At 36.6% G+C, this 25,565-nt stretch overlaps 7 protein-coding genes across 9 annotated transcripts; 3 read left to right on the top strand and 4 right to left on the bottom strand.

Moving 5' to 3' along the window:
- Window positions 1-84: 84 nt before the first annotated feature.
- On the bottom strand, window positions 85-1,215 carry LOC106397261 (60S ribosomal protein L32-1-like). Its single transcript, XM_013837846.3, has 3 exons — window positions 1,049-1,215; window positions 444-625; window positions 85-360 (listed from the first exon to the last, which is right to left on the bottom strand). Exons 1-3 carry the CDS (start codon window positions 1,136-1,138, stop codon window positions 231-233), a joined length of 402 nt encoding a protein of 133 aa, XP_013693300.2. The 5' UTR covers window positions 1,139-1,215; the 3' UTR covers window positions 85-230.
- A 431-nt stretch (window positions 1,216-1,646) lies between these two features.
- Window positions 1,647-4,599, bottom strand: BNAA06G35980D. Its single transcript, XM_013841028.3, has 10 exons — window positions 4,295-4,599; window positions 3,977-4,116; window positions 3,748-3,882; window positions 3,567-3,677; window positions 3,231-3,491; window positions 2,943-3,145; window positions 2,595-2,865; window positions 2,412-2,522; window positions 2,130-2,321; window positions 1,647-2,047 (listed from the first exon to the last, which is right to left on the bottom strand). Exons 1-10 carry the CDS (start codon window positions 4,491-4,493, stop codon window positions 1,700-1,702), a joined length of 1,971 nt encoding a protein of 656 aa, XP_013696482.2. The 5' UTR covers window positions 4,494-4,599; the 3' UTR covers window positions 1,647-1,699.
- Window positions 4,600-5,166: 567 nt separating this feature from the next.
- On the bottom strand, window positions 5,167-8,289 carry LOC106400665 (CTD small phosphatase-like protein 2). Of its 2 annotated transcripts, XR_007339960.1 has the most exons (7): window positions 8,049-8,289; window positions 7,840-7,961; window positions 7,678-7,759; window positions 7,102-7,599; window positions 6,515-6,852; window positions 5,560-6,361; window positions 5,167-5,494 (listed from the first exon to the last, which is right to left on the bottom strand). XR_007339960.1 is itself a non-coding variant. In XM_048781404.1 (6 exons), exons 1-6 carry the CDS (start codon window positions 8,221-8,223, stop codon window positions 6,203-6,205), a joined length of 1,374 nt encoding a protein of 457 aa, XP_048637361.1. In that variant the 5' UTR covers window positions 8,224-8,289; the 3' UTR covers window positions 5,167-6,202. The 2 variants fall into 2 exon arrangements, 1 of the variants encoding a protein (XP_048637361.1); XM_048781404.1 differs by having other exon boundaries at window positions 5,167-6,361.
- LOC106400662 (pre-mRNA-processing factor 39-2-like) lies at window positions 8,201-13,487 on the bottom strand. Of its 2 annotated transcripts, XM_022688016.2 has the most exons (14): window positions 13,334-13,487; window positions 13,146-13,246; window positions 12,841-13,070; window positions 12,545-12,712; window positions 12,095-12,461; window positions 11,881-12,024; window positions 11,632-11,784; window positions 11,432-11,551; window positions 11,192-11,272; window positions 10,937-11,086; window positions 9,437-10,837; window positions 8,841-9,359; window positions 8,666-8,728; window positions 8,201-8,309 (listed from the first exon to the last, which is right to left on the bottom strand). In XM_022688016.2, the coding sequence occupies exons 1-12, from the start codon at window positions 13,410-13,412 to the stop codon at window positions 9,297-9,299; spliced, it is 3,057 nt and encodes a 1,018-aa protein (XP_022543737.2). In that variant the 5' UTR covers window positions 13,413-13,487; the 3' UTR covers window positions 8,201-8,309; window positions 8,666-8,728; window positions 8,841-9,296. The 2 variants fall into 2 exon arrangements, with proteins under 2 accessions (XP_022543737.2, XP_048637360.1); XM_048781403.1 differs by lacking the exons at window positions 8,201-8,309; window positions 8,666-8,728; window positions 13,146-13,246; window positions 13,334-13,487 and having other exon boundaries at window positions 9,171-9,359; window positions 12,845-13,049.
- Window positions 13,488-18,028: 4,541 nt separating this feature from the next.
- LOC125610046 lies at window positions 18,029-18,692 on the top strand. The gene is made up of 3 exons (XM_048781702.1): window positions 18,029-18,289; window positions 18,419-18,500; window positions 18,593-18,692. The coding sequence occupies exons 1-3, from the start codon at window positions 18,091-18,093 to the stop codon at window positions 18,690-18,692; spliced, it is 381 nt and encodes a 126-aa protein (XP_048637659.1). The 5' UTR covers window positions 18,029-18,090.
- Window positions 18,693-19,096: 404 nt separating this feature from the next.
- LOC106398591 lies at window positions 19,097-20,765 on the top strand. Its single transcript, XM_048781405.1, has 4 exons — window positions 19,097-19,163; window positions 19,253-19,520; window positions 19,625-20,206; window positions 20,338-20,765. Exons 2-4 carry the CDS (start codon window positions 19,320-19,322, stop codon window positions 20,518-20,520), a joined length of 966 nt encoding a protein of 321 aa, XP_048637362.1. The 5' UTR covers window positions 19,097-19,163; window positions 19,253-19,319; the 3' UTR covers window positions 20,521-20,765.
- An 838-nt stretch (window positions 20,766-21,603) lies between these two features.
- LOC106402060 (WRKY transcription factor 8) lies at window positions 21,604-24,748 on the top strand. Its single transcript, XM_013842704.3, has 3 exons — window positions 21,604-22,626; window positions 23,429-23,572; window positions 24,209-24,748. Exons 1-3 carry the CDS (start codon window positions 22,172-22,174, stop codon window positions 24,579-24,581), a joined length of 972 nt encoding a protein of 323 aa, XP_013698158.2. The 5' UTR covers window positions 21,604-22,171; the 3' UTR covers window positions 24,582-24,748.
- Window positions 24,749-25,565: the final 817 nt, after the last annotated feature.

Raw genomic sequence — 25,565 nt, forward strand, 5'->3', positions numbered from 1 at the left:
TATTTTGGAAGTATCGTTTCTACTCAAACTTGAAGGTTTGAAATTTCATCCGTTATGCTTCTTTGTGTATAATACTTTGTTGAATGTAAGAAAAGATTGTGAGTTGGTAATATATTAAAACCAGAAACCATAAAACATTCAGTCAACTCTTTAATCTGCAAAAAGAAGTTATGATAAACTGAGAAATTGCCAATAATGACAGATAAAAGAAACATAGGGGCTTTCATCCATCACTCGTCTTCCTGGCTACGCAACCTAGCAAGCCTGTTGGTAACGACAATGTCAAGCTGGGAAGCTCTCTCCACAATGGCTTTCCTCTTCTTTGTTGATACATTGGATGCAATCTCAGCACAGTAAGTCCTGAAAAGCCATCGAGTTATATTCTTGGCCGCATTAACAATAATATATCAGAGATTGACGATTGTTACGAGGAGAGTATGTACCTGTTGTGCATCATGAGTAACTCGAGATCAGCAGAGTTGTGAACAACAAACTTCTTGAATCCGTTAGGGAGATAGTGGCGGGTCTTCTTGTCAGATCCGTAACCAACATTGGGCATCAAGGTGACACCTTTGAACTTCCTCCTCACCCTGGAATCAATACCCTTTGGCCTCCTCCAGCTTTCCTGAACACAATAACAAAACAAACCACGTCAGAGCTTTAAAAAAAGGAACAATGCAGTTATGAAAAATTAAGTAGATTGTCGGAGAATCTGAAATGTAAACAGGATTAAAGTAACAGTAAGCTTATGGAACTAAAGCAAACTGTGTCGCAAGACCTGTAAGAGATTTTACTTTATGCCCTAGAAAAAAAACGAAGTGACCAGAAACAATAGTTAAATTCTAGCCACCAGATACCTAAGGGCATTGTTACATATTTAGAAAAAATTAACAAGCTACATTTTAATAAATAATCATTATCGCATTAGAAACAATAGTCTACATGTCACAAACATCACCATGATTCAATCAAACCAAGATCAATAGTCCAATCAATTCGAAAGTTTAAATGAGCTAGTAGCAATGAAAAGGAACTGAGAAGTTGGTACCTTGACGGTGATTCTGCGATCACTCTGGGGTCTGATGAATTTGGCAGACCTCTTCTTCACGACCTTCTTCGTTAGCAACGGAACCGCCATTTCTGCTTCTTGCGTGAAGATCTCGAAGGCGTCTCTCCTTCACTGCGCAAATAATTTTTTATAGGTGGACGCTAGGGTTTCTGATCACACATCAATTTGGGCTTAGGCCCACGTTATGGCCCATTTTAAACTGCAAGATACTAAAGAAAATTTGAATTTGGCTATCACCCCCAATATGTAGAGACTTTCTTCTCTCCTTTTTTACTAAATTAAAAATATCTAAATTAAAATTGAAAATTTATAATTAGTTTACCGGAGGTATTAGGTGGTTGCCCGCAATTTTGCGGTTAGTTATATTATATAAAAATATATATATTATTTTTACACTGTTATAATTTTTTAAATAATAATTAGAAATTTAAAATTTTAATTTTTAATTTCAAATATTTGGATAATCAAAAATTTTAGAAGATATTTTTAGAAGATATGTGAATCTAACATCTAAACTTTATGTATCTTGTTTAAAATTCAGGCTTGTCCTTGTCTTGTCTTTGTAAAAGCTTTTAGATGGTGAGGAAGAAAAGGAAAAACAAAAAAAAGGAACAATATCATATACATGTTCTAAACTGTGATGTTCATCAAACAGATCTTAGCTGGTGATGAACACTCACTCAAGACACTGTAAACATCAGAACGAAACTCAAACGAGTTTGGTTCTGTTGGTACGGACTCGACCCACTCTTTCTCAACCATCTGAACATGTGAGTTCATCTTCATCACAGCTTCAAACTCAATTTTGCCTTTCAATCTTTTCAGAAACTTCAGTGTGAATGTCATTTCCATGTTCTTGACTTCAGATTCTTCGGTCACCTGAATCCCAATTTCTCCTCCTTTTGTGCTCACGAATCCAACTAGCATTTGGTTGATGTAATGCTGCGGAGTTTGTGATCTTGTTTCAATGCTGTGTACCTATGACAGATGCCAATTTTGAAGGTGAAAGTCAGTGGGGAACAAACTTTTCTTGATATGAGTTGGATTAATAATCTGATACCTGAAGAAAATCAATTGCTAGGCTGGAAAGAGAGTCTGTGATTCCATGTGAAGCAAGGACGCTCAAGACTCCTCCAGAGCCAACAGGGGACTTGAGTATCTCCCATGGAGATTTCATCAAAATCTTGTGCTTTTTCGGTTCCTCTGGTGAGCTACACACTACGGGAAGTGTTTCTTCTTTGAGAAACCATACCTAGAGATGTTAGCAAAAACATGAGCTTTGTTAGAATAGAATCTGATAAGGAAATGCAAAACTATCCTTGGAGGGATTAAAGCCTTTCACCTTATCTGATTCGAATCCAAAATAATCATTTTCCTGAAAAAGGTTCCGCAGATCTTCAATTGCATGTTCAGGGGAAACAATAATGAGTGGTACACAAGCACGTTCTTCTTCCTGCATGTAACCCCATGAGCTATCTAGTATAAGCATCACTAAATGACAGAATGATTTTAAATATCAGCTAACCTTTAGGAACCGCTGCTCATCGTCAAGTAGCGTCTGAAGGTAGGAGACTGGACCATCCTCACCTTCCAGTTGTTCGGTCTCATGATCATTGAGAACCAAACAGATAGAAACTTTTCCCTCAGAGAACAGACTCTTCCCTTGCTGAAGGTAACTGAAGTTATCACCAACTTTCTCTTTACTTGCGTCAAAACTAAGGCATTCCCGGGATACATTTAGAGTCCAGTCCGATTCTCTAGCTCTCAGCGCATTGATTTCCTCAGTTACGTTCCATCTAATTTCAGCAAGATCCAAAATGAGAAAAACAGACTTATCGTAATGGTTGTGAAGTTTCTTAAAGAGTTAATTTACCTCTTCTTGGATGAATTCTCAATACTTTGCAAAGCTTTTTGAAGCAGAGTGGAGTTAACGTCAAGGATATGATCAGCAAGCAAACTCCTCTGAGACTTTTCTCCGAACCTTAATCCATCAAACACATGCTTCTGCTCCAACTCACATAACTTCTTCTTAGCAGCAATAAGCCGCTTCTGCTGTTTTTTTCTTTCTTTCCACTCCTGAAAGAACGTGAAGTTTAAGAGACAAAAGAAAGATCTTAACTAACGTGTTCAATATGAAAGAGCGCAGAAGAATATGCCTCACAAGCTGGCGTCTTTCTTTCTTGGATCGTTCATCAGCTCGCATGTTAACCTCGAGGAGTCCCTTGGGGGGAGTTATGTACATCTCTCTTCTTTCTAAATCAACATCGGGGACAATTGCATCTACGAAAGGTATCCATACGAGCTGGTTAGTCTTTGCAGTCCCGTTGCAGGCTTCCATCGATGAATCAAGCAAGACGTGTAGAAGATCATTTCCTCCATTGTCGAAAACATTAGCAACAGTTCCAACAAGTTGACCAGTCTCCTGTACAATGCATGACTGATTCAGACCAGAGACTTTTCACATTTACGATATAAGAGGCAAATCCAAATACTAGACCTTGAGAAGAACTCTCATGCCTAGAAGATCACGACTGTAAAACTCTCCATCATCAAGGTCAGGACGATCATCTTCCTCAGCAAGAAGAGTTGCCCCAACGAGTTGTCTCACCTAAAGGAAAACAAATCATCACAAACTGTATCTTCTGAAGCTCTCATACGGTATCCATTTACAAGCTTACCTGATCAACATCATCTAACCCTCGAAACTTGAGAATCCAACTCTTCTGAGCGGGATGAGGTCTGCCTTCAACTAACTCAACCTCATCAATCTTATCTTGTCCCATCAACTGTTGTTTTAGCCATCTTCTACCAGGCTAATGACATCAAAGGAAAGGTAAATGTCAAAGAGAATGGGGATGAAATAAAAACTCAAACTTAGTTTTTCTCTTCTGTTGTAAACAGTGTTACCTTAGAGAAACGTAAATCAGGAAAATCAGTGTTTGGTTTGATGCAAATCTCCCCTTGAAGGCCATGAACACCAGACAAGAACCCGACTTCAACCAAGTCCAGCTTACTGTCACTACTGGTTTCCACTGCTTCCTCAGTAGCTGAAAGGTCAAAGACCACAGAGAACAAATCAAATTAACACTACAATCATTTCAATATTCCTGTTGCCAAGAAGCTTTAAAAAAATCAAAATATATTCAAACAAAAATCAAAATTACTCGATAATCAACTTGTTAAAGATTTCTTTTTTAAGCCAAAATTTCAAAGAAACGTAAGTACCGGTGCTACGAACGGTGAAGCTACATCTTCCACGAGTCCCCACGAGGCTGAAGTGACAAGGAGCACGAGTCGAAGCGGACACGGGACGAGATAGTTCGAAGGTTTGGAAATGAAGGGAAGTGTTGTTGGGGCTGAATAGTTGAACTGGTGTGAAAGTGATTGGTGTAGACGAACAGAGAAGCGCACAAGCTCTCAGCATCTTCTCTTCTTCCTAAGACTTCAGTTGCAATGGTGCGTGTGGATGGATAATGACCAAATTATTATCTCTGGTGAAAGACTCTGAGCGACTCAGAGTGTTTCAGTTGTCGTCTCAATTCTAATTTTTTAAATTTTTTTTTAGTTAGACAAGACCACTGTCCGACTGAGAATCACTCTTCTTGTGACGGTCCGATTTACATCATAACCCGAGTTCTAATTTTAACCGTTAAAGTCGAGTTAATACTTAATACCGTAGAAAAACCGGTTGACATCGGACCACGTGATTGTAAAATGTCTTTTAGATTTGGAAGTGTGTGTAGTTGGTGGACTATATATAGATTATAACTGTACAAAGGTTTTCATAGTGTGGACTATAGAATGATTGACGAAAAGTTTCTCTGCAAAAGATGTGGAATGTTTACTATACGACGAGAATAAAAAGTCTAGAGACTGATGAAATCTCTTTTCACAGATTATACAATTCCAACTGTTAAAAATATTACTTTCATGGGAAAACAGAGTGCCTGAGATTGGTTTCAGCAGAGCTCTGCTTGCTGGGATATTCACTCGGACGACATCAAAGATCAAACACACTAATGAACTTAAAACCAATCACACAGCACACACATGGAGAACAAAACAAGCAACCCTCAGAAACTGATCAACAACACTACTGGAACTGAGATAGTACATATTATTATTGATCATCTGCGAGTGTGAGTGTGTATTATAAGTCTTATTATCTACATGAATCAGAAGACAGGAACACGTTTGGACTGAGTTAACAAACTGGGAAACAGCTTTTAGTATAAAGATTACATGGCTTCAGCTAAGGCAAACCACAAGGTTAGATATAAAGAGGGAAACAAAAAGCCAGAAGCAAAGGAAGCTGTTAGAGAGAAAAAACAATTGACAAGTAAAAACGGATGTAACACACTTACTCAGTCATTTCCTTAAAGCGTATAATATAGTTAGGGTTCGTTACTTCGTTCGATGATAAATCTGCACATGAGGCATGCAAAATCATGAAAACTTTTACGAGGATACAAGACTATATACATATATACCATGGAGTTGAATCGATCATGGCATTTTCAGTATTCTCCCACCTCGAAGTATGATTTCTAATCTGAATTTGCAACGGCCAGATGCGCAAAGTGTAATAACTTTGCTTAAAAACTTTACAATAAACCATACAAGCTCGATGAAGAATCAAGCTCAACTTCTGCATTATTAGCATAGCATTCTCCGTGTTTATATTACTGGTAAAAGGCAACTAAAAAGAAGGTTTAACTATCAGTATAAGAGAAGTTCAAAGAGAGAGACATGAACGCAACTGGTGTCAACTTCCAAAATGATTTCACTCAATAAGAACTCATTTATACACATCCATTATCTCAGCTTAAACCATCTGTACATTTGTAACATACTGCAAGATCTATCTTGGCAGAGAAGAACCAGTAATAGATTAGGATATTAGCCCACGACTAGTTCTTCTATTCAGAAGGTTCTAAAAAAAGCGAGCAAGCAAGGAACACTTACTCTCACTAGACTCAGACGAGCTTATTCTTTGGTTACCTAATTAACAGACCTAAAAGGAGGTTGAAGAACTAAAAATTAAGGGCCATTTTATGACTAAAATTCCAAAGGAGAGAAATCAGAATCTGCACTCGATGTATATAGACAAAAAAAAAAGAGAGAAGGAAGCTCTTATTCCTTGTTACCAAATCTCCTGCCAATGATAGGCCGAACATCATCAGCAACAGCCAAAGTCTCTAGGAAGGGAAGTATAGTAATCAAACCATCATCAGTTGGATCATCATACCAACTTTTGATAGGGATCCCGTTATTTATTTGCAACCTGTACACCTGAAACACATAAAAGACAAAGAGTTAGATGATCAACAGGAAAAACTTGAGTGTCTATAACGCTTTAGAATCATCTGGTGTATAATAAGTATAAAGAAACACCAGATGCAAAATAAACTGACAAGATCCATGGAAAATCTACAGATGAAGTACCTGCGGACAGTTGTCAATTATAGCCACTTTGGCCAAATCAAGACCCAGAACAGTTAAATCCTTGGTGTAAATTCCTTCCGAAAGAATGCACGAGTCTCGATAAAAACGCTGCGATATAAACTTTCCATCTGGGTCCAAGATATCTAGAAGTTGTGAAGCATAGATGCTGTGGCTAGCCGTGAAGATAACGACATGGAACAGTTCGACCACCCTCTCCAAGAACTTGTACAGGTGTGGCCTTTGCTTCACGTAGACCGTGTTCTCTTGCATGTTGAAAAAGACTCTAAAGGAAAAATCTGCACCACTGCACGATTCCAGAGTCGAATGGACCAGAGTTTCTGCATTTGAGAGAGAAAGACATATAGTAAGTTGAGTAGACAAAATTGTAAAGGGTGATACCAAGTTTAGAATTTGAATCATACAACCAATCTATACTTAAGAAATAAGTCAAACACATTCAGTTTCCAAACAAAGTCAATATACGACACAAAGTTCAAGGAACAGCTGTTATAACGAATGAGCTCATTATAAGGACTACCATGAAAGGACAAGTCAAACTCAAATCATAATCAAATAAGAAGACATACCATCCAAATCAAGGACAAGAGTCACATCCTTCTTTCTCAGGGTATCCCTAGGCCAATAGCTGGACACAACGTCCGATAGTTCCGGCTGATTCTTTATAAATAGCTGAGGATCAAAATCATCAGCTTGTTCAGATTCAGCAAGATCCTCCGGTTGCATGTTGTGTGATCTTGTCCGGTTGAACGCCAGAAAGAAGTCATGGTTATCGAGAGTAATCCTGTTATCAGCATCTGACTTGACATCATCTGTGTTGGCTGCTCCATCTTCCAAGTAAGGTAGTAACATGTACTGCTCTGGGAAGATGAAATGAGGCAAGGGGCTTATCTCGGTGAAAGCATCATTGTTTCCACTCTCGTCAAAGGGCAAGCTCGCAATGAGAACGTCTGATATAAAGAAATCAGAAACGTTGCATGTTTGGTTGTCAAAGCAAATCTTGTTGGTGCTCTCGTCGCCTCCCCACCTGGGAATTTCCCAGTGCACAGAGTTTCCTGCCGTAAAAACTGAGAGACACAAAGTTATTATGTTTCTTGTATTAGATAAAGTAAATTTTAGATCGAAAGTGAACCAGTAACAGATACCTCGATCAGTTCCATCGAGTTCATCATTCAAAACAGGTGAAAATATTGTGTCCGAGTTTGCTATATAGTTGCAAGCCATCTCCTGCACAAGAATAACAAAATGTCACTCACCAAGCATCTGTGAGAAGATAAACAAAAGGAGCTACATATATCAAATAATACCATTTTTGCGACAGATTCAGAAGCATCAACGGAAGAAGCAAACGCCTGAGACTGAGAAGCGTCTTCAACAAGCATTTCAGCGGGCTCGTTGGTTTCAACATCCCGAGCAAAAGTATCCGAACCTGAAGAAACAGACACGATCATCAGAAAGAGAGAAGAACCCAAATAAACCAATACTTTTTCAACAAGAGAAAAAAAAAAACATTTACCAAGTTGCTGCTGTTTGGCATCGTCTTGGCAAGTAAGAGTAACTGTTGTTGTGATGCTTTCCAAGTGCCCTGAGAGTTTGGAGAGAGAGGATGAATTTCTAATAGTTGGTTTAGGTTTCTTAGAGACGACACCAAGAGGCTTGCTTGTTTTGCTCTTCATGTCTATATATGGCATTGGCTCTCTATCTCAGCGACCTCGGGTTGAGCACGTTTATGTGTAACAAGGCCTTCTTATCGAAGGATCAAGCCAACAAACATATGCTGCAAAAAAAAAAAACAGAGACCATTGGAATAATCAAAACCCAAAATCCCCAAAAAAAGAATCTATACAGAGCATTGAAATGGAACCAAAAGTCAACGTATTAGAAACAGCAAACCCAGAATCTTACACAGGGAAAAACCCTAATTAATATAGGTCTTAAGCTAATCAATCAGAGAAAACAAAACTCAAACTTGACTAAAACTACAATTCCAACTCTAAATCAGAGAGACACACTTACATCGAATCAAGTAATCATTAAGCTAAACTCGAATAGCGAATATAACAAAAAAAGTTTACAAACCAAAAAAAAAAAAAAAACAATTTCGGCAGAATTAAAATTCAAACTATAGCTTACCATAGACAAGTGAAAAAATAACAAATTAAAACTCTTTCTCCAGCACAATTAATAAGGAATAATCTGAAAGTCAAACAACACAGAAAAAAAAAATGTAAAGCTGAAGAAAAATTCAAACGAAACATACACAGAGGAAGGAAGCGATCGAAATTTGGAGGAGAAGACGAAGACCGACCTCTGAGAGAGAGAGAGAGAGAGCTTTCTCTTCTTCTTCTTCTTCTTTTGTTTTGTTTTTTTAATTGATTTGTGGTCTCTTTCTCTACTACTTGAGGAGGGGTCTCTCTCTCTGGGTTTCTTTCTCTCTCTCTCGCAAAACTTCCACGAACGGTCAATACAGACTTATGACGGCTCCTATTGGATCCAATCGACGGCTACGAATCGTTCCTTTGGTGGGCGCTTCTACTCCAATACCAAATCTACACGTGTTTACTATAACCCCAGCTGGAATACTCTCACACGTAATTTGACGCGTGTCCAAGCCCTTCAACTTTTAATAACTTTCGACTTAAGATTCTTCTTCTAAATTTTAAAAATTACGGAAATGTACTTAAAAATATTAAATGAAAAGTATGCTTTAAAAATTTAAATACACAACACAATGATCTGCAACAATTAAAGACTTTCATGAAACTCATATGGAGGTGATGGAAGTGTCAGAAGAGTGTTCTACTTCACGTCCTCCAGATTCTCCACTCTACAAGAATATCATATATATCATTTAGTAAAAGTTGTTTTAGTATGATAACAAAAGATGCGAAGTTCGAAGCCTACCTTTTGAACATCACTGTCCCTTTGTGGCACAGAGGAGGGTCTCTGTTCATCGCCTTTTGCTTCTCCTTGCAACTGCTGTTGCTGCTGAAGATAGAGATGATACTGTTCCTGTTGTTGTTGCCATTGTTGCTGCTGTTGAAACCAATCTTGTTGTTGTTGTTGTTGGTATTGGATTTGCTGTTGATTTTGTGGTTCTTGGCTATGTTGATGTGTATTGAGTTGTTCCACCTGTTGAGATAGCGGGTGCTGAGTTCCAGCTTGAGCTTGATACTGTTTTGAGACGAGATTCGGATCTAGTTGCGGGTGAGGATTCTGATATGGTTGTGGTTGTTCAGACACAAGCTGTTGCTGTTGTTGTTGTTGGTAGTAGTAATTGTAATAGTAATATTGTTGCCACATCTGGTTGTAAGCTTCGTTGCTCTGCATCTGACCTTCTAGTTGGTCATTACTTTGCACTGGATGCTGAGGAACCTGAGACTGAGGATAAGCAAAGGATGGTTGAACCTGAGCTGCAGAGGCTTGATATTGGTTCTGCGGAATCTGTGAGAATGAGCTTTGCACTGCTGCTGCTGGATTGTCAGAAGAGGCTACACTCATGTGCTGTCCAGGAATCTGGGCTTGAGGATAAGCATAGGATGGCTGAGCCATGGGATGCAGCTGGGACGCAGAGTACTGAGACTGGTTCTGCAGACTCTGTGAGACTGAGGGATTGTCTCGAGGAGCAACAGCCATCTGCTGCCTAGAATATGACATCTGGGGAGGTCTCTCCTGCGAGCGAGGTTTGGGATCTCTATGATTCTGGTTAAAATCTCTTCTCTGGAACCTGTTTCGATTAGCTTGCCTGATAAACTCTTGGTTGTGGTGACTTTGGGGACTTCTAAAGCCACTAGGTTGGATCTCTATAGCATCAGATTTCACAGTATCTACTGAGCTGGAAGAGAAGTGAGCTTGTTTAGCGACAAAACCAGGTTCTGGCGTGGCTTGTATTGGTAGGCTTACTTCGCGAGAGCGTTCACCATCTTCATCCGACTTTAGTCCCGTAGACAGATCACTCTGTGACTCGCAGAGTTTCTCCCTATCTGCAACATTATTGGTTCCTTCAACGTGAGACTCCATATTAGGCTCGGTGTTTATATAGTCAGACAGCACAGCATCAGAGTTCAGAGGCAAGTCTTTCTTTTCTTCTAGTGGCGAAACAACTTTGCTGCCAGTGCCTTTGTTTGTTGATAGGTCCTGATTCAAGCACTCACGAGTCTTTTCTCTTCGTTGAATCAACTCTCTGAGCGAATTCCCTAAAGGACGGGACTCATGCAACTTCGCTTTGGCAGAATGTGGGAATAATTTAATGTGTCGACCCAAAGCCTTCCTCACATCATGTATGGTTCCAGAGAGGTCAATGAACTGCTCAAAATAGAGAGAGATTACTAAGTATCAAACACATTCAATGCAATCAAGATATTGAAAGAAAATGAAACAGAAAAAGCCACAAACAAGAAATACCTCCATGTATAAATTTGATATGTTCTCCTTGTCCTCTGCGCTAAGACCACCAGAGGAATCAGCCTGATGAGATATTTCTTTATCTATGATAGGATCTAACAAATCCATTTGTCGAGACCCTCCATGCATCATCATGAGTCTTATAAGCTCCTGTTAGCAAAAAAAATAACAGAGATTGAATTAATATATGCTAGAGAGGAGACTTATAATTCCAAATGGGATTTGAACCTTCAGTCATAAACACACGTTACATACCTCTAGAAGTAATTTGCAGTGAGGAACTTTCTCATTGCCCTCTATCAGAATCTGTGCTGCCTCATCAGCACTGTTTGTTATCTAAGAATAAAGCAAGTCGTCAGATTAAGAAACCTTCGAAAATGTGCAAATGCATTGAAGGTAAGGTAAGGTAGTGACCCAAACAGTCCCCAGAACTCTATATTATGACATTTTAGTGACTGAGGCTATAAAATCTTCATGGGTCAAAACAATACTTACCATGTACTTGAGACGAGAAAATTGAACATACAACAGTGCGGTGGTTTCTACGTTTTCTTTTCCAACGAATGCTTTCTTCAGAGCCTCCCTGTATGTAGTATAAGCCGCTTCAAAATTACCCTACATGGATCACGAAATATTCAGATACTCTTGAGCACTGAGTCATCAAAACCAAATGGTACCGATAGTATTATCCATACCAGACGCTTCTCCATGTTAGCCTTCTTAGTTACATTTTCAACAAAACCAACACCAAGCTCCTCGCCACATTGAGACAGAGCAACAGAAGCGGCAGATGCATCTCCAACGTGTTCCTTGAACCGTGCATTAAATAAATGGATAGCAGATTCATTCTACAATAAAAAAAAATACAAGGGCGTCAAGTGAATGTAAGGTCCTAGTGGTTCATATTCCTTCTGATAGACAAAAGCAATCGTAATCCCATATACCTTGACAAAAGTTTGTGATGCTCGAGCCAATGCAAAGTTTGCTAGCTCCCTTCCACCATTGCTTTCAACAAAGTCCACATAGCGGAACCAGAACTCAGTGTAATTAGCGCATGGTATTAAGCATCTCTCATAAAGCTTAATAGCCTGCAATTTAGAAATTAAAAAAAGTTTTAAAAATATAAACAAGAAAGGAGTAAAAGCTAAGCATAAGTACCCAATCAAAGTCCCCATATGTTTCTGCAAAGCTCAGATACTTATGCCAATTGTCAAGCTGATTAGTGTCCAACGGCTTTACATGAAAATAAGGCCTGCGGATTTGCGTCTCAAAGCAACTTATTTTTTCCTTCAATTGCTCTGAATCTTGATAGAACTGTTCCCCAATTGACAAGTATGCATGCAGTGCTTTTGCCACAGCCAAGCTAGAGGAAGGACCCATCAAGTCTCTTATAACAACAGAGATCTCCTCATCACTGTGACGTGTAGGGACCAAATCTTCTTCCATTGGGTCTGAAGAAAGGTCTCCGTTAACATCTATTCTACATTTAATCTTCTCTTTCAAAGAAGCTGCAATCTTTCTGAAGCTGGAAAAAAAAGTAATGGAAAAACTTAAAGCCACAGAACATTATAATTGTCATTATAGAAGAACAAGTGTGAAAGTACATACTTGTTGTAATAAAAATCCAACTTTTTGGATGGATATCTCAGGGTCCGGAGATATACGTGTGCCAGTGAACTCCATTGCTTCTTACCCAAGAGAAACTCTATATATTTGTCCCAGAGAGCGCAGCAAGAATAATCTTTCCCAACAAATGAAAGCCCCCTCTCAAATAATCTGCAAGAATATGTTTATGTAACGTAAGCAAAAGATAATAACAATAGATAAAGTCGAATGAAAAGCCTATCATCACCTACATTACTCAAAGAAGGAACACAAAGCATACCAATAAAATTCAGATATACCTACAAACATCATGAGGATCTTCATACGCAGCAACAGCGAAAGTGCAATAGTCGAGCCATACATCTACAGAATAAGTAGCTGCTTGTATTGCTCGCTCGAAAACGTCAACAGCATCTTCAAGAGTGCATAAGTGTATCTTATGGTAAGCATACTTCCTCCAATAGCCATGGCACAAGGGAAACTCCAACAAGAAAGCATCGTAAACTAAACACAGCTTCTCAATATCATCCTACAATAACAAGAAAGCATCGTAAACTCAAATATATAAATGTAACCCAAAGTTTTCAACTTTGCAAGGACTTACTGGGAACGAAGTCTCTACTTCGGAGATTAACAAAGTCCAATCGTCAAAATCAAGACTTGCACTTGAAAACGATTCCTTTAGCCTATCGTTGTCTAGAAAATCTGCAGATGAAACTCAATGAGGTGACTTATTGAAATTCTACTCGCTTCTTTAGAGTATTGGCGGAATCATTCTGTAATAGGGTTTACCAGTAGAGCCGTCTGATTCTGGAGGCGGAGACGTTGGTTCCATACCGGAGACGGCGGTGCTAACCTCCGTAGTCACCATTAAAGGACACGACTTTAGAGTTTTGTTTCTCAGTCAGAGATTTCAATATGACTTCTTATTATTATTAGTTAGTCCTTCATGTTAGCTGTAAATTAATTTAAGCCCGTAATGTTTTCTTTTGTATTGAACACACCCATATTTTGGTAGCTGCGTTTCAATGTTTCATCATGAATGGTTACAATTTACCAGAAACTTAATTTGCAAGCAAGATGCTTATTTTCTTTTGACAAGTCCTTACAATTATGCCTGCAGTATCTAGACGTATTTGCAAATATGTCCTTGTGTTTTTATGTATTTAGATTTAAAAATATTACTAGATTGAGACCTGCGCGTAGGGTGAGTTTTACGTTAAAATACAATTATAAATAATTTCATGTTCATATATAATTTGCAAAATTAAAAAGGGAAATATTGTGTATCTCAATCTTGATAGAGTAAAAAATATATTTGATTTGGTCATTCTGTTTATTCATAATTGTATACGACTGTCTTGTAAATTCGTATTTGGAAATGCACACATAATAGTTTGTGTATATAAGGGATAATCAGAGTTAGAAAATAGTTCTAAGCTTATAGTTTGAAAATAATTCTAAGCTTATAGTCTGTGACACATTAATATATAGGGAAAATATTCTGTTTCCTTACAGTTTTACCACCAGCATTTAGAAGTATTTGCAAATCTGTCCTCATACTTTAATGTATCAGTTATAAAAGTATAAAGTTTCAAAATTTACAATCGTTACCCAAAATAGAATGAAATTGATGTTGAATGTCGATAATTTGTTCAATAAAGTTTGGAAAGCAGCGTCTTCTATATTACTTAACTAGAGAAAACCCGCCCTACGGGCGGGATATGGTATTTTGTCAATTATATTTTTTAAATTTATTTCTAAATTTACGGAATTGTATTCATTTTTGATTTAAGCCAATTTTTCTTATGATTCTTTTGCGACTGGTGTAATTGAGAACCAAGGAAAACAAAAATAAGTTAAGTCGAATTTGTGCAACATCAAAAGAGAAAATATTCACATGCATCTCTAATTAGTTGACACAAAATCAAGCAGGAAATACAAAACCATATAATAATTTGTGCATTCGTCGCTATGATCAACAAAATTGGAAAAAAAAAATCAAACGAAATATGTAGTCTACATGAAATGAGGAGTCACACTTATATATGATTAATGAAATATTTTTTCAAAAAATGATTAATGAACACATAGTGACAATTTAAACTAAAACTACAAATCTAAAGCATGTGGAATTGAAAGAGTATCTCAAATATTCTTGAGAAAATCATTTGAAGCCTAATAAACGAAGTGCTGATCATCAACTCTCATCAACTCAGTTTCCGTCTGCTTGTTCATGTTGTTGTGTTTTAATCAGTATAGCATACGCAGAGAAACAATCCTGACCTTTATCAAAGTGAAATTTACGGGACAGTCCTATCACTTATTGATTGTGATGTATCACTTATATTTACAATTATGAGTTGAGAAGAAAGTTCGGAGAATAACTGAGTTATATTAAATCACAATATCTTTGCTTGAAGCCTCAAACAAACTGTAATATATCAGGAAATTTGTGGTTACAAAAATAAAGTAAATCGAAACATGTATCTATGAGACCATTGTCTGAGTTGTCAACTATGTGAAAATATGACAACGCTCAACCAAACTCATCTGCCTCCTCAAATTTTCCTTTTAGCTGATATGCTAACCTTCAGGTATGAAATTGCATCTGAACCATGGTGTAGCCAGTGTGAAGGTTATTGTTATTAGTCTAACCATTGCAATCCTGGTAGCTCCTCCACCGTATGCACAAAATCCTTGTCTCTTTGTTTATATTTCACCATTAGCTTAGACGCATTTTTATTTGCTGAGAATCCAAGGAACTGCATGCTAAGTCAGATGTGGCATGGATTACAACTCCAGCTGAAATTTCTATTGCTAAAACGGTAATTCGGTAAAACATGTGTAAGATTCAATCATATATTATAGATACATGTACCTTTTATACACTGGAGATAAGATTCAAAACATTCAGTCAACTCAAACTTCAGAGTAATTTGATATCCACCGTCTGCATATACTAAGATTCAATCAACTCCAACCTCAAAATATAGCCTTATTTATATTGGAGATAATATTTTTGAAATAGGTAGTCTAGATATCAATTTAATTTTTATTTAGATCATATTTTAATATTATTTTTACAACCCGAATAGGTAGTCTTGATTTATACTTTTTAAAGCTCACAACCCTTTTTAAAGTCCACAACACTTCTTTAAATTCATGTCTTTATAATTGATCTGAAGATGCAAATACCTGCAACTCAAATTTAAAGATTTTTAAAAATTAAAATTCTAGAAACAAAGCAAAAAAAATCACAACAATATTTCTACGGCCAAAAAATGAAATCACAGCTCTTACCAATCAAACCATTATGTCTTTAGTTCTGTTAGTTAAACTTTTATATTGATTTTTGTAAGAGATAACTTTTATATAAATTTTCCATAAAAGTATTCTAAATATCAATTTAATTTTCTTTTAAATTGTTTTTATTTATAGTTTCTTTTGGTACTGATTTTCATTTTGCTTTACGATATGAAGTTTTGATATTCAAATATTTAATTAATATGATTTTTTATATTTTTCAGAGTTAACCAAGATGATCAAGCTAATTTCTGATAGTTTTTAGTTTTTATATCAATTTTATTATGTTTCGATAAATACAAAAAAAATGAAATTATATATTTTTAAAACATAATTTATTTTTCAGTTTTTTTTTAAGTTGAATTTCTAAAATATTTTGTCACAACATCAAATTTATTTTTGTGGCATTATTAACATAATCTTATAGAATATCATTAAACAATCGAGGACGAACTTGGAGTTATAGATCACAACAATACATAATCAACTAAGAGATAAAAGATAACATATTTAAGGTCACTCAACTTTCTAATACCCTCTCAATATTCCTTTTTACTCAGATGTTGGCCAGTTGATAGCAATATAAATCACCTTATAATTATTGTATACATTTACTGATAGAGTCTTGAAGATGTGTGCCCATTTCCAGACTTGTAATTTCTGACTCTCTTTCAAATTGTGCATTTGATATTGCTCACGTTTCTCAAACGTTAAACCAATGTTTGATCTGCACCTTGACTTACTTGTTGCTAACATATTCTACAAAGCTCCCACCAGCATTAAAGTATCCTCTATATCTACCTCTGACTAAAAGCTTCAATCTGGTCCATCATTCTACAATAAGATAACTGCATTAGCATGACCCCAGTCAGGACAAAATCCACTTTTCCAAAGACACATTACTTGATTCAAGGACCAATCACAAAGCCAAAGAAAAAAGGATTGCAAAAAAGGATTGCAAAATCCATACACGCTCTAAGTCTTATCAGCATCATAGATATTGTATTTAGCATCACTAAAGATCTCAGCAGTATTCTGATTGCAAATCCATACACGCTCTAAAGCACGGGCTTGGCGGTGAGCTACAGTCTCTTCCGCTAACTGTACGTTGATGTAACTCTTCATAGCTTGATATGCAGCACTGCTTCTCATATACACAACTTCCACCGAGCCCTTTGCCACAACACAAACGGAGAACACATAAAACAGAGGGGAAGAGAGAAAAAAAAAAGAAAAAAAAACTTAAAATTTTGTTTCCGTACCAATCCATTCTTGTGAAGTCGTCTTGCAGCCAAATTGATAAAAACGGCTTTGACGGTGATGAATTTGCTGCAAGGAATGATCAAGAACCCATAAGATATGATAATGACGATTAGGATGAATACGTCGATTGCGGCTGATCGAGATCCGTCACAGCATACTCGGAAGCTAGATGATACTTTGAGATGCTCCTTGGCTTTTGATGATGAGATTCTGCTGAGTTATTCCCTAGATCAACCCTCACCGAAATTGGAATCAATCAAAAATCGGAAATCTAATCCACAACTCCACAAAAAAAGTTTAATAAAATACGATATTACTGGATTGAATGTGACGTAAAATAAATAAAACACTTTGAAACACAATTGAAACTCAGATTTTCTTGAGAAACTCAATTTTCGGAAAGTATACACAGAAATCTCAAGATGGTTAGAAAACAAAATCAGAGGTGAAGAGGTGATAGGGACCTTGATCCAAAGTTGAGTGCCATCTGGAAGACCAAAAGATTCCATCAATGGACCAGAGTGGGACGCTGAAGTCTAAGAAGTTCACGGGAAAGAGGAGGACGAACCCTAAAATCGTTCTGAAACCGAGGAAGAATACGTTTGGTCGCTTTCGTCTCGATCAACATATAGAATCATAAAGCCCAAATACAAAGCCCAAAAATATAATGTAAAAGAGTTAATGATACGCAACGTTTTAAAAATAGAACACGTGGCGGCTTCTCCTTGCACTATTTGCTTACGTGGCAAGAGGAAAAGAGAGTTGGGGTCTATTTTATAGTATTAGATTTAAATATATTTTCCCCCGTTTCACAAAACCGTTCAGTATAAAAAAGCCCAAAGATTGAAAGAGAGAGAGAGAGAGAGGGAAAAGAGAAAGAAGGTTTCTTGATACTCAAGCCAAAGGGAAGCGAGAGAGAGAGAGAGAATCCTTTTTGTTCGTTCTCTCTTCTGCGTGTAGAATCGCGACTCCGAAAGAAAATGGGAAAATCGAAAGCGAGCAAAAAGCGCGCGAAGGACGTAGCCAACGACGTAAACGCGGCGGAGGTAGCCATGGCGAAGGCGGTTCAGAGTTTGCAGGAAATATTCAGGGAACACTCCGAACAAGAGATCCGTGCAGCGCTTCTAGAATGCAATATGAACCAAAACTTTGCCATCGATCGTCTTCTTTCTCAGCAAGGTTTCTTTTTCTTGCTTTGGTTAACTCAACAGCTATTTATCTCTTTCTGGAAAGACCCTAAAGAACCGTTGTCTTCTTCTTTGCTTTGTGATTTCTTGTCCATCAAGTAACAATGTGCGTTTGGTTCAGAGAGGAGTAATGAGCAAGGAGCCAGTACTCAGTTACCTGATTCATCTACTACTTCTTCAACTGTCCTTGTTCCAACTCAAAGGTTCGTTTCATGACCTTTTCTGCTAGTTTCTTTGTCACATGTTTTAAGTTTGTCAATTAAAGTTTCTTTTTTCTTTTGCGCTTTTCTTGCAGTGATGTTACAAATGGTGAAGCCAGGAGTGTGCCAACTAGTTCGAATGAAGCAGCCCCTTCCTTGCCTGTGCCATCATCTATTAGGTATCAATCTGTTTGAAGTGAACAATGGCTGTTTCACGCTTGTTATAACATTCCTTGCTCTATCCTTATCTTTGCAGTGATGTTAGTGAAACCAGGAGTGTGCCAATTAGTTCCAGTGAAGCAGTTCCTCCCTTGTCCGTCCCATCTTCTAGGTATCTCTATCTGTCTGAAGTTGTGGTACCTCATACCAGCGAACAATGGCTGTATCTCGCTTGTAACAACATTCCTTTGTCCATGCAGTGATGTTACAAATGGTGAAACCAGGAGTGTGCCAATTAGCTCCAATGAAGCAGCCCCTTCTTTGCCTGTGCCATCTTCTAGGTATCAAAATCTTCCTGTAGTTGTTTTACTTCTGCCAGTGAACGATGGCTGTTTTTTTTTTTGACATTCTTTGTTCTATCCTTTGTCTTTGCAGTGCTGTAACAAACGGTGAATCCAGGAGTGTCCCAATTACTTTGATTCCTCCCTTGTCCGTGCCATCTTCTAGGTATCTATCTTCCTGGAGTTGTGGTACTTGTTGTCTCCATTGAACAATGACTGTATCTCGCTTTGTGACATTCATTGTGTCTTTTGCAGGCCTTTATTAACAAACGTCAAACCTAAGAGACAAGAAAGTAGGATAATATCTGCTACTGGGCCACCAATGGCTGAAGTTTTGAGGGGTGTATATGGACCACCAAAACAGAATGTAACTAAAGCTCCTCTCAAGGCTGATGATTCTCCCTTGAAGCCAGATGCTACTAATAATCCAATCTCTAACTCATCTACTGAGTCTGGTGCTGCTAGAAATCCTCAACACTCAGCTTTTCCAATGCCTACAAGACAACAAAGCATTGCCACTGATGTAAACTCTTTTTTTTCTCTCATAAAGCATCAAATCTTTTTTTCCATCCTTAAAAAACGACTTGTCTGAATTATATTTTGGTTTGATTTTTTTAAATTTTGCAGGCATTTGGAAACTATCCTATCTCTGAACCACATATTAATAATCAACAAGCCATGAACCGCTATAACTCTCTGGGTCATGAGGTTCCTATAGAGCAATATGGTAATGTGATGAACTCTCCTTACTTTTGGCGCCAAGCACAGAACGAGAGATACAACGTGCCATCATCAGCACCATTTCAGCAACGTGGTGGTGGTAGTAACAGCAACACTTTGGCGCATCATGGAAGTATGATGGGGTCTCCTTACACGTGGCTAGAACCGAACGACACTTCCATTTATGAGTCTCTGAATTCAGTGTTTGCTCCGTACAGAAACAGTACCTTGCCTCTGTCAGCTACCTCTAGTGTTCCTACTTATCACGATTCTGCTTACGGTGGTGGCATGTTGAGTGGCAGCAACTCAAGGTTTGGGTATGAAGATGTCTCAAGAAATCATTTTCCATCAAACTCGAGTGGTGGTACCTCTACTGGTCCTTCTTCTCACGGTTCTGATTACTACGGTCGTGGCATGTCGAGTGGTAATGGTTCAAACTCGAGGTTGGGGTATGAAGATGTCTCAAGAATTCACATGCCATCAGTTCAGGTGTGAAACCCCATCAAATCTCTCTTAGGGTTTTTGGTATATCTATACACCAACTAAGATGACTTGTCATGTAAGGTAACGCTTTTGTTGTGTTTCTTCTAATTCTTGGTTCGTGGTTTTTGATCTCTCAGGGTAGAATCCCATTTGAGTGGCCTGTGCAAGGAGAAGATAGTTACAGATCCATCCCGCCTCCTCGTAGCCAACAGGAACGGGAGGCTTACTTTGAAAGAATCGGAGCTGACTTTTTAGCATCATCTCTCGACCAAGAATACAATAGACGTGACCAAACCCAGCAACGGCCAAGAGACAAGTAGTGTAACTTGTACAAAATCAACCAGCTCCAGAACTGATGACTTTCTTTCTAGTGTTTCAGCTTTCATTATAGTTACAGAATAATGCTTTTAGCCTTAGAAAAAAAAAACTCAAATAACGTTTGTCCTGTGGTTCGATATCTTGCCATCATTTTTTTGTACTTTCAATGTTTACATGGCAACGATTGATTGTTTTCCTTTTAGTGAAATTAAACTAAACAACAGGGGAAGAAAAAAATAAGCAACAACTAAGATTTTTGGGACAATTGTAAAGTGTAAAGTCAATAGATGCTCATCGTCATTTTCAGTTAGGAATCATGTCTCGTTTCCTTGTTGTTTATTTTTTTAATATATTACTTTTCCATCGATTCCATACTTTTACGATTTATAATTATGGGAATTATATTCTTTTAAAAGCATTAAAACATTATAATCAATTTGACCATATTTCTTCTTCTATTATTTTAATATTCATTTCACATGCTTGAGGGAAGTTCTAATGAGAAAACTGAAAAGCAATTTGTGCAGCATTGTGGCATTGATCATCGTCAGCATTTCAGTAATACTTTCCTTATCATGTATTTTCAGAATTGTTCTTTAACATCCTATTGTCGTATTTTAACGCTAATAACATCTAAATTAAGTTTAACTCTAATTAATTTTATAAAAACAATATAAACAGCGTTGGTTCTAACTTTCTAACCTTTATTTTGGTTTTTATCAGAAAGTTTCTTAACATGTAATCATGCCCCCTTGACTTGGATATTAAAGTCATAAATTAACGTCTGACATTGATATTTAGGGTTGAAGAATAAGATGCAGTAGTCCACCACGTAACAAGTCATGTGTCGGTTACGGTCAAATGCCGGTGCCAATATTTAACACGTGTCATTCTAACAACCATAAATTTGCCTTTGTCATCTTTTCTTCGTTGAATTTATGACTTGGCTACAGGGACACAAAGATGACCGGAGACTGACTGTTTCCGTTTAACCATTAGCCATCATCGGCTTCCTCCACAAAGTTGTTCCCACCATCTCCGGCTTCTATATAAAATGTTACACTTTTAACGTCCCGCCTTAAGGCCCCAAAAGAAAAGTAAAGAATCCCAAAATATTTCCTCATGTTGGGGCATCTAAATGTTAAAATTTATTTTTTAAATTAATTATGATGCTTTCCCTTTATGTTCGTGATGTTCACATTAGGCATTTAAAGAAACAAAGCCAAGTCATGTTTCCTTACTCGAGGCCACTTTTGTAACTCCATTTGGAAGGTAAATATGCTTTTCGTCAAACTCAGCTTTATAAAAACTTCTCATTTGATGACTAAAATAACTAAAATGCCAAACCTTTTAATCATTCACACACTATAATCTATTTCATTCAACTTTAGAAATTTTAAGATTCGTTTACTAAACCTCATATTCTTGAACGCAATTTTACTGTATTTATTAAGTAAGACATATTAAATATTACATATTTTCAAACGGCATAAATATGTGAATACCCAAAAGTCTTAACACCAAATATAGACCGACTAAATAAATCATAGAGGAAGAAAGTTTTTTCTTCCGTATTTCTTGCCTCTTCTCTTTGTTTTCTTCTTTCTTTTTTCCATTTCTATTGTTCTGAGATTCCGCTCTTTGTTCGTCATCATGTCTAATGAAACCAAAGATCTTAACAACTATCACTTCACTTCATCGTATGATCATTACAACAACATCAGCAGCCAAAGTATTATGAATCTCGTTTACCTTTCTGGTCCATCCAGTTATACTGCAAACATGATCTCATCGCAAATCGGTTCTGATCTACAGTCGAGTCCCCGAGGAGCCTGCGGACTTGGGTTCGAGCTCTCGCCATCTTCCACCGGGTTTTTTAATACTTCGATCGACCAAGAAAATGATTTTTATAACGCCTATAATTATAATACTAGTCACAAGAGTCATGAAGTTGTCGGTGGTGGTGGTGCAATCGTTGAGAGTGAAACTAAGGTTTCTGCATCTCCTTCTTCGAGTGAACATCATCACGGGGAAGATTCCGGGAAGAGCCTGATGAAAAGAGAAGCTGACGATGGAGGAAAAGATATTGATCAACGTTCTCAGAAAGTGTAAGTTTGTTTTTTGTAGTTAAACTTTCACATAGTTAAGCGAGATAGAAATATTCAGAGTTCACATGAATCATGATCAGACTTTTATTTTATATTTTATCACCAAAAGTTATTATTTTATCTAATTAAGCACCAAGACCTTAATTAGTTGTTTGAAAATATAAAATGCATTCATCATGGTTTTCAGTTTTAGGGCTAATTAAGAATCGTTTAACTAACTATAAATAAGTAAACGTATTAATCTTGATTATTTTATAGGAAAATACATATAGAGAATTCAGATATCATACTATGACACCTTTAATAATGCCTTGGGGGTTTTATTTTGCTGAAATTAAATATGCTTGTGAAAGATGTAATTAGCATAAACATGTTTCGCTAGAATGCTAATTCTATTTGAAAGAACGATACATTAAAGTATTTCAATCACAAAAGCTCGGTATTTTATCTGTAAAGCATGATTTAATATATATATATATATATATATATATATATATATATATATATATATATGTATATTCTGATTGTAAAATTGTTTTTTCATTTATTTTTTTACCTATAGTTTAGTGATCAGTTAAGAACCCTTTTGAACATAAAGACCAGTCCCGTGTTCTAGCAGACTAAGATTATCGTATTGCACTATTGCTGTGTCGGAGCAATCATTCATGCTTAGCATTATTAAACTACATAAATTAGAGTCAATTGCATGGTACGTTATCATCATTAATTACAAAACGGTCTATTATAGGCTATAGCTAAGCATTAATTTAATTGCCTAATACACTGTATATATACCTTTCAGAGTTAAAACCAAGAAGAAAGAGGAGAAGAAGCAAAGAGAGCCACGAGTCTCGTTTATGACCAAGACAGACGTTGATCATCTCGAAGACGGCTATCGTTGGAGGAAGTACGGCCAAAAGGCAGTGAAAAACAGTCCTTATCCGAGGTAATTTATATTATACTTTATTATTTAAGTACAGCAAATTAAAGAAGTGTTGATGTTGACCCCCCCAAAAAATGTTGAGAATGTAGCTATTTGTTTAGCTTTCCTATCAAATTTGCAAAACCATTACTTTCCCCTAATTTTTTTTTAAAAAGTTGATATTCTTAATAAAATACAGAAATTTGATATTTTTTCTTAGCATCTTCTTCTTATTTATTTTCCTTTTTTAAAATTATTTTGATTTCAATTTGAAAAGTAATTAATTGTGGATTTTATATTCCTGGACTATTATTATGCTTATTGTTCATAAGCATATGTATAAATATCATTCATTCTAATTATTGTAATCTAAATTTCAGTTTATAAATGATTTCTAAGTCTACATCGATAAAGATATTTTGATCAAGTCAAGTTCTTTGGGCAATGTTTCCCTGTATATATATCACTCATCTTGTTTTTAGATAATTAATTAAATTTTTAATATATATATATGGATTCCATATAAGATTTTGATATCGTTTAAAAAGTCAAAAAAAAATTTTGTTTATAAGTATGACAAACATAAATTTTATTTTATTTTGATTATAACCGACACTATAAGTCAAATGCTAAAACTATATATGTCATTTACGAAAACAGGAGTTACTATAGATGCACGACGCAGAAGTGCAACGTGAAGAAGAGAGTTGAGAGATCTTATCAAGATCCAACAGTCGTGATCACAACTTACGAGAGTCAACACAACCACCCGATCCCGACCAGTCGCCGTACGGCAATGTTCTCCGGACCCGCCGCATGTAGTTATAACTCCTCCTCTCTATCTCCAGTTTCCGATTTCATCATCAATACTCCAAGAACCTTCTCCCATGATGATCTCTTCCGTGCGCCATACGCTAGTATGAATGTAAACGCTAATTATCAGCAACAACAAAGCCAAGAGTTTCACCATGAGAGTGACTATGAGCTTCTTAAAGAGATGTTTCCTTCGGTTTTCCTCAAGCAAGAACCTTGATGATATAGTTATACTATTATATAGAAACAACATTGGATGCATAATGAGGGATGCTGTTATTTAATTTTGCATGTAGATATATATATATACCCTTGAGAGTATAGGATATATCCGATATAATTTAGAAATGTTATACCAAAAGATCCTTGATGGGTCTCTTTCTCTCATTTGAGTAAATGACATATAATCAGATTCCCCAAAACTCAAAAAACACAACTCGTAAGTCGTAACCATTATCTCCAAAACTCGAAAAACACTAAACCTAATCCCGTCTAAACTACTCTCTCGTCTCCACTCCAACTGAACAAATAACACTCCACCTCAATCGATTTCGTCACTCTCTCCTCTTCAGTTGAACGATTTTGTCACCCTCTCTTATCTACCTCGATAGATTTCGTCACCCTCCGTTTCTTTATCTTGTGGTCGTCATTGAAAATTTCCCTTCTCAATCAGTTTGTACATCTCTTTGTGGCCTCTACCACCGAATTCTTTTCATCAACAATTTGACCTTTTGGCTGAAAACGGTTGATTATTAACAATTAGATATTAGTGAACATTATTAAAATTTTATTTTATTTTCTTCGTATCTAATAATATTAAATGAGAAACCATTTTTTGAACTTTAGTGAGAAACAATTATTAATCAAGTAAAACTATACCACATAACAAATTTCCACACTTAACCGATGCATTATATATTTATGTACCAAATACCATTTTTAATTAATTATATCCAGATTCTAACCCACATTTAAAAACGAGAGATTATTTGTATGAAAAAAATCCTTGATGGGTCTCTCTCATTACTTGATTTATGTAGTATGTATTCACTAATGAGTAAAGGACATACGTACTTTCGTATCTAAATATAGTCAAACAAATTAAACTTTGGGGTATTTGAAACTACATTTAGACTAGAAAGATATATCAACTTAACTATGTGTGACCACATCACTTAAAATAGATAATATATAAACAATTTTT

Source organism: Brassica napus, chromosome A6 (assembly GCF_020379485.1).
Source record: "Brassica napus cultivar Da-Ae chromosome A6, Da-Ae, whole genome shotgun sequence".
Taxonomy (NCBI): domain Eukaryota; kingdom Viridiplantae; phylum Streptophyta; class Magnoliopsida; order Brassicales; family Brassicaceae; genus Brassica; species Brassica napus.

Excerpts from the sequence above, each read along its gene's own strand:
- LOC106397261 (XM_013837846.3), bottom strand. The coding sequence starts at position 1,138 with ATGGCGGTTCCGTTGCTAACGAAGAAGGTCGTGAAGAAGAGGTCTGCC. Across the intron at positions 626-1,048 it reads ATCGCAGAATCACCGTCAAG|GAAAGCTGGAGGAGGCCAAA; the intron begins GTACCAACTTCT and ends TATTGTGTTCAG. Across the intron at positions 361-443 it reads TTACTCATGATGCACAACAG|GACTTACTGTGCTGAGATTG; the intron begins GTACATACTCTC and ends ATGGCTTTTCAG.
- BNAA06G35980D (XM_013841028.3), bottom strand. The coding sequence starts at position 4,493 with ATGCTGAGAGCTTGTGCGCTTCTCTGTTCGTCTACACCAATCACTTTC. Across the intron at positions 3,883-3,976 it reads CTGATTTACGTTTCTCTAAG|CCTGGTAGAAGATGGCTAAA; the intron begins GTAACACTGTTT and ends TGATGTCATTAG. Across the intron at positions 3,146-3,230 it reads AGAAAGAAAGACGCCAGCTT|GAGTGGAAAGAAAGAAAAAA; the intron begins GTGAGGCATATT and ends ACGTTCTTTCAG.
- LOC106400665 (XM_048781404.1), bottom strand. The coding sequence starts at position 8,223 with ATGCCATATATAGACATGAAGAGCAAAACAAGCAAGCCTCTTGGTGTC. Across the intron at positions 7,962-8,048 it reads TGCCAAACAGCAGCAACTTG|GTTCGGATACTTTTGCTCGG; the intron begins GTAAATGTTTTT and ends CTGTTTCTTCAG. Across the intron at positions 7,600-7,677 it reads ACTCGATGGAACTGATCGAG|TTTTTACGGCAGGAAACTCT; the intron begins GTATCTGTTACT and ends TGTGTCTCTCAG.
- LOC106400662 (XM_022688016.2), bottom strand. The coding sequence starts at position 13,412 with ATGGTGACTACGGAGGTTAGCACCGCCGTCTCCGGTATGGAACCAACG. Across the intron at positions 11,785-11,880 it reads CATCACAAACTTTTGTCAAG|AATGAATCTGCTATCCATTT; the intron begins GTATATGGGATT and ends TTTTTATTGTAG. Across the intron at positions 10,838-10,936 it reads TATCAAATTTATACATGGAG|TTCATTGACCTCTCTGGAAC; the intron begins GTATTTCTTGTT and ends TATTTTGAGCAG.
- LOC125610046 (XM_048781702.1), top strand. The coding sequence starts at position 18,091 with ATGGGAAAATCGAAAGCGAGCAAAAAGCGCGCGAAGGACGTAGCCAAC. Across the intron at positions 18,290-18,418 it reads TCGTCTTCTTTCTCAGCAAG|AGAGGAGTAATGAGCAAGGA; the intron begins GTTTCTTTTTCT and ends CGTTTGGTTCAG. Across the intron at positions 18,501-18,592 it reads GTCCTTGTTCCAACTCAAAG|TGATGTTACAAATGGTGAAG; the intron begins GTTCGTTTCATG and ends CTTTTCTTGCAG.
- LOC106398591 (XM_048781405.1), top strand. The coding sequence starts at position 19,320 with ATGGCTGAAGTTTTGAGGGGTGTATATGGACCACCAAAACAGAATGTA. Across the intron at positions 19,521-19,624 it reads AACAAAGCATTGCCACTGAT|GCATTTGGAAACTATCCTAT; the intron begins GTAAACTCTTTT and ends TAAATTTTGCAG. Across the intron at positions 20,207-20,337 it reads TTCACATGCCATCAGTTCAG|GGTAGAATCCCATTTGAGTG; the intron begins GTGTGAAACCCC and ends TTGATCTCTCAG.
- LOC106402060 (XM_013842704.3), top strand. The coding sequence starts at position 22,172 with ATGTCTAATGAAACCAAAGATCTTAACAACTATCACTTCACTTCATCG. Across the intron at positions 22,627-23,428 it reads GATCAACGTTCTCAGAAAGT|AGTTAAAACCAAGAAGAAAG; the intron begins GTAAGTTTGTTT and ends TATACCTTTCAG. Across the intron at positions 23,573-24,208 it reads AAAAACAGTCCTTATCCGAG|GAGTTACTATAGATGCACGA; the intron begins GTAATTTATATT and ends TTACGAAAACAG.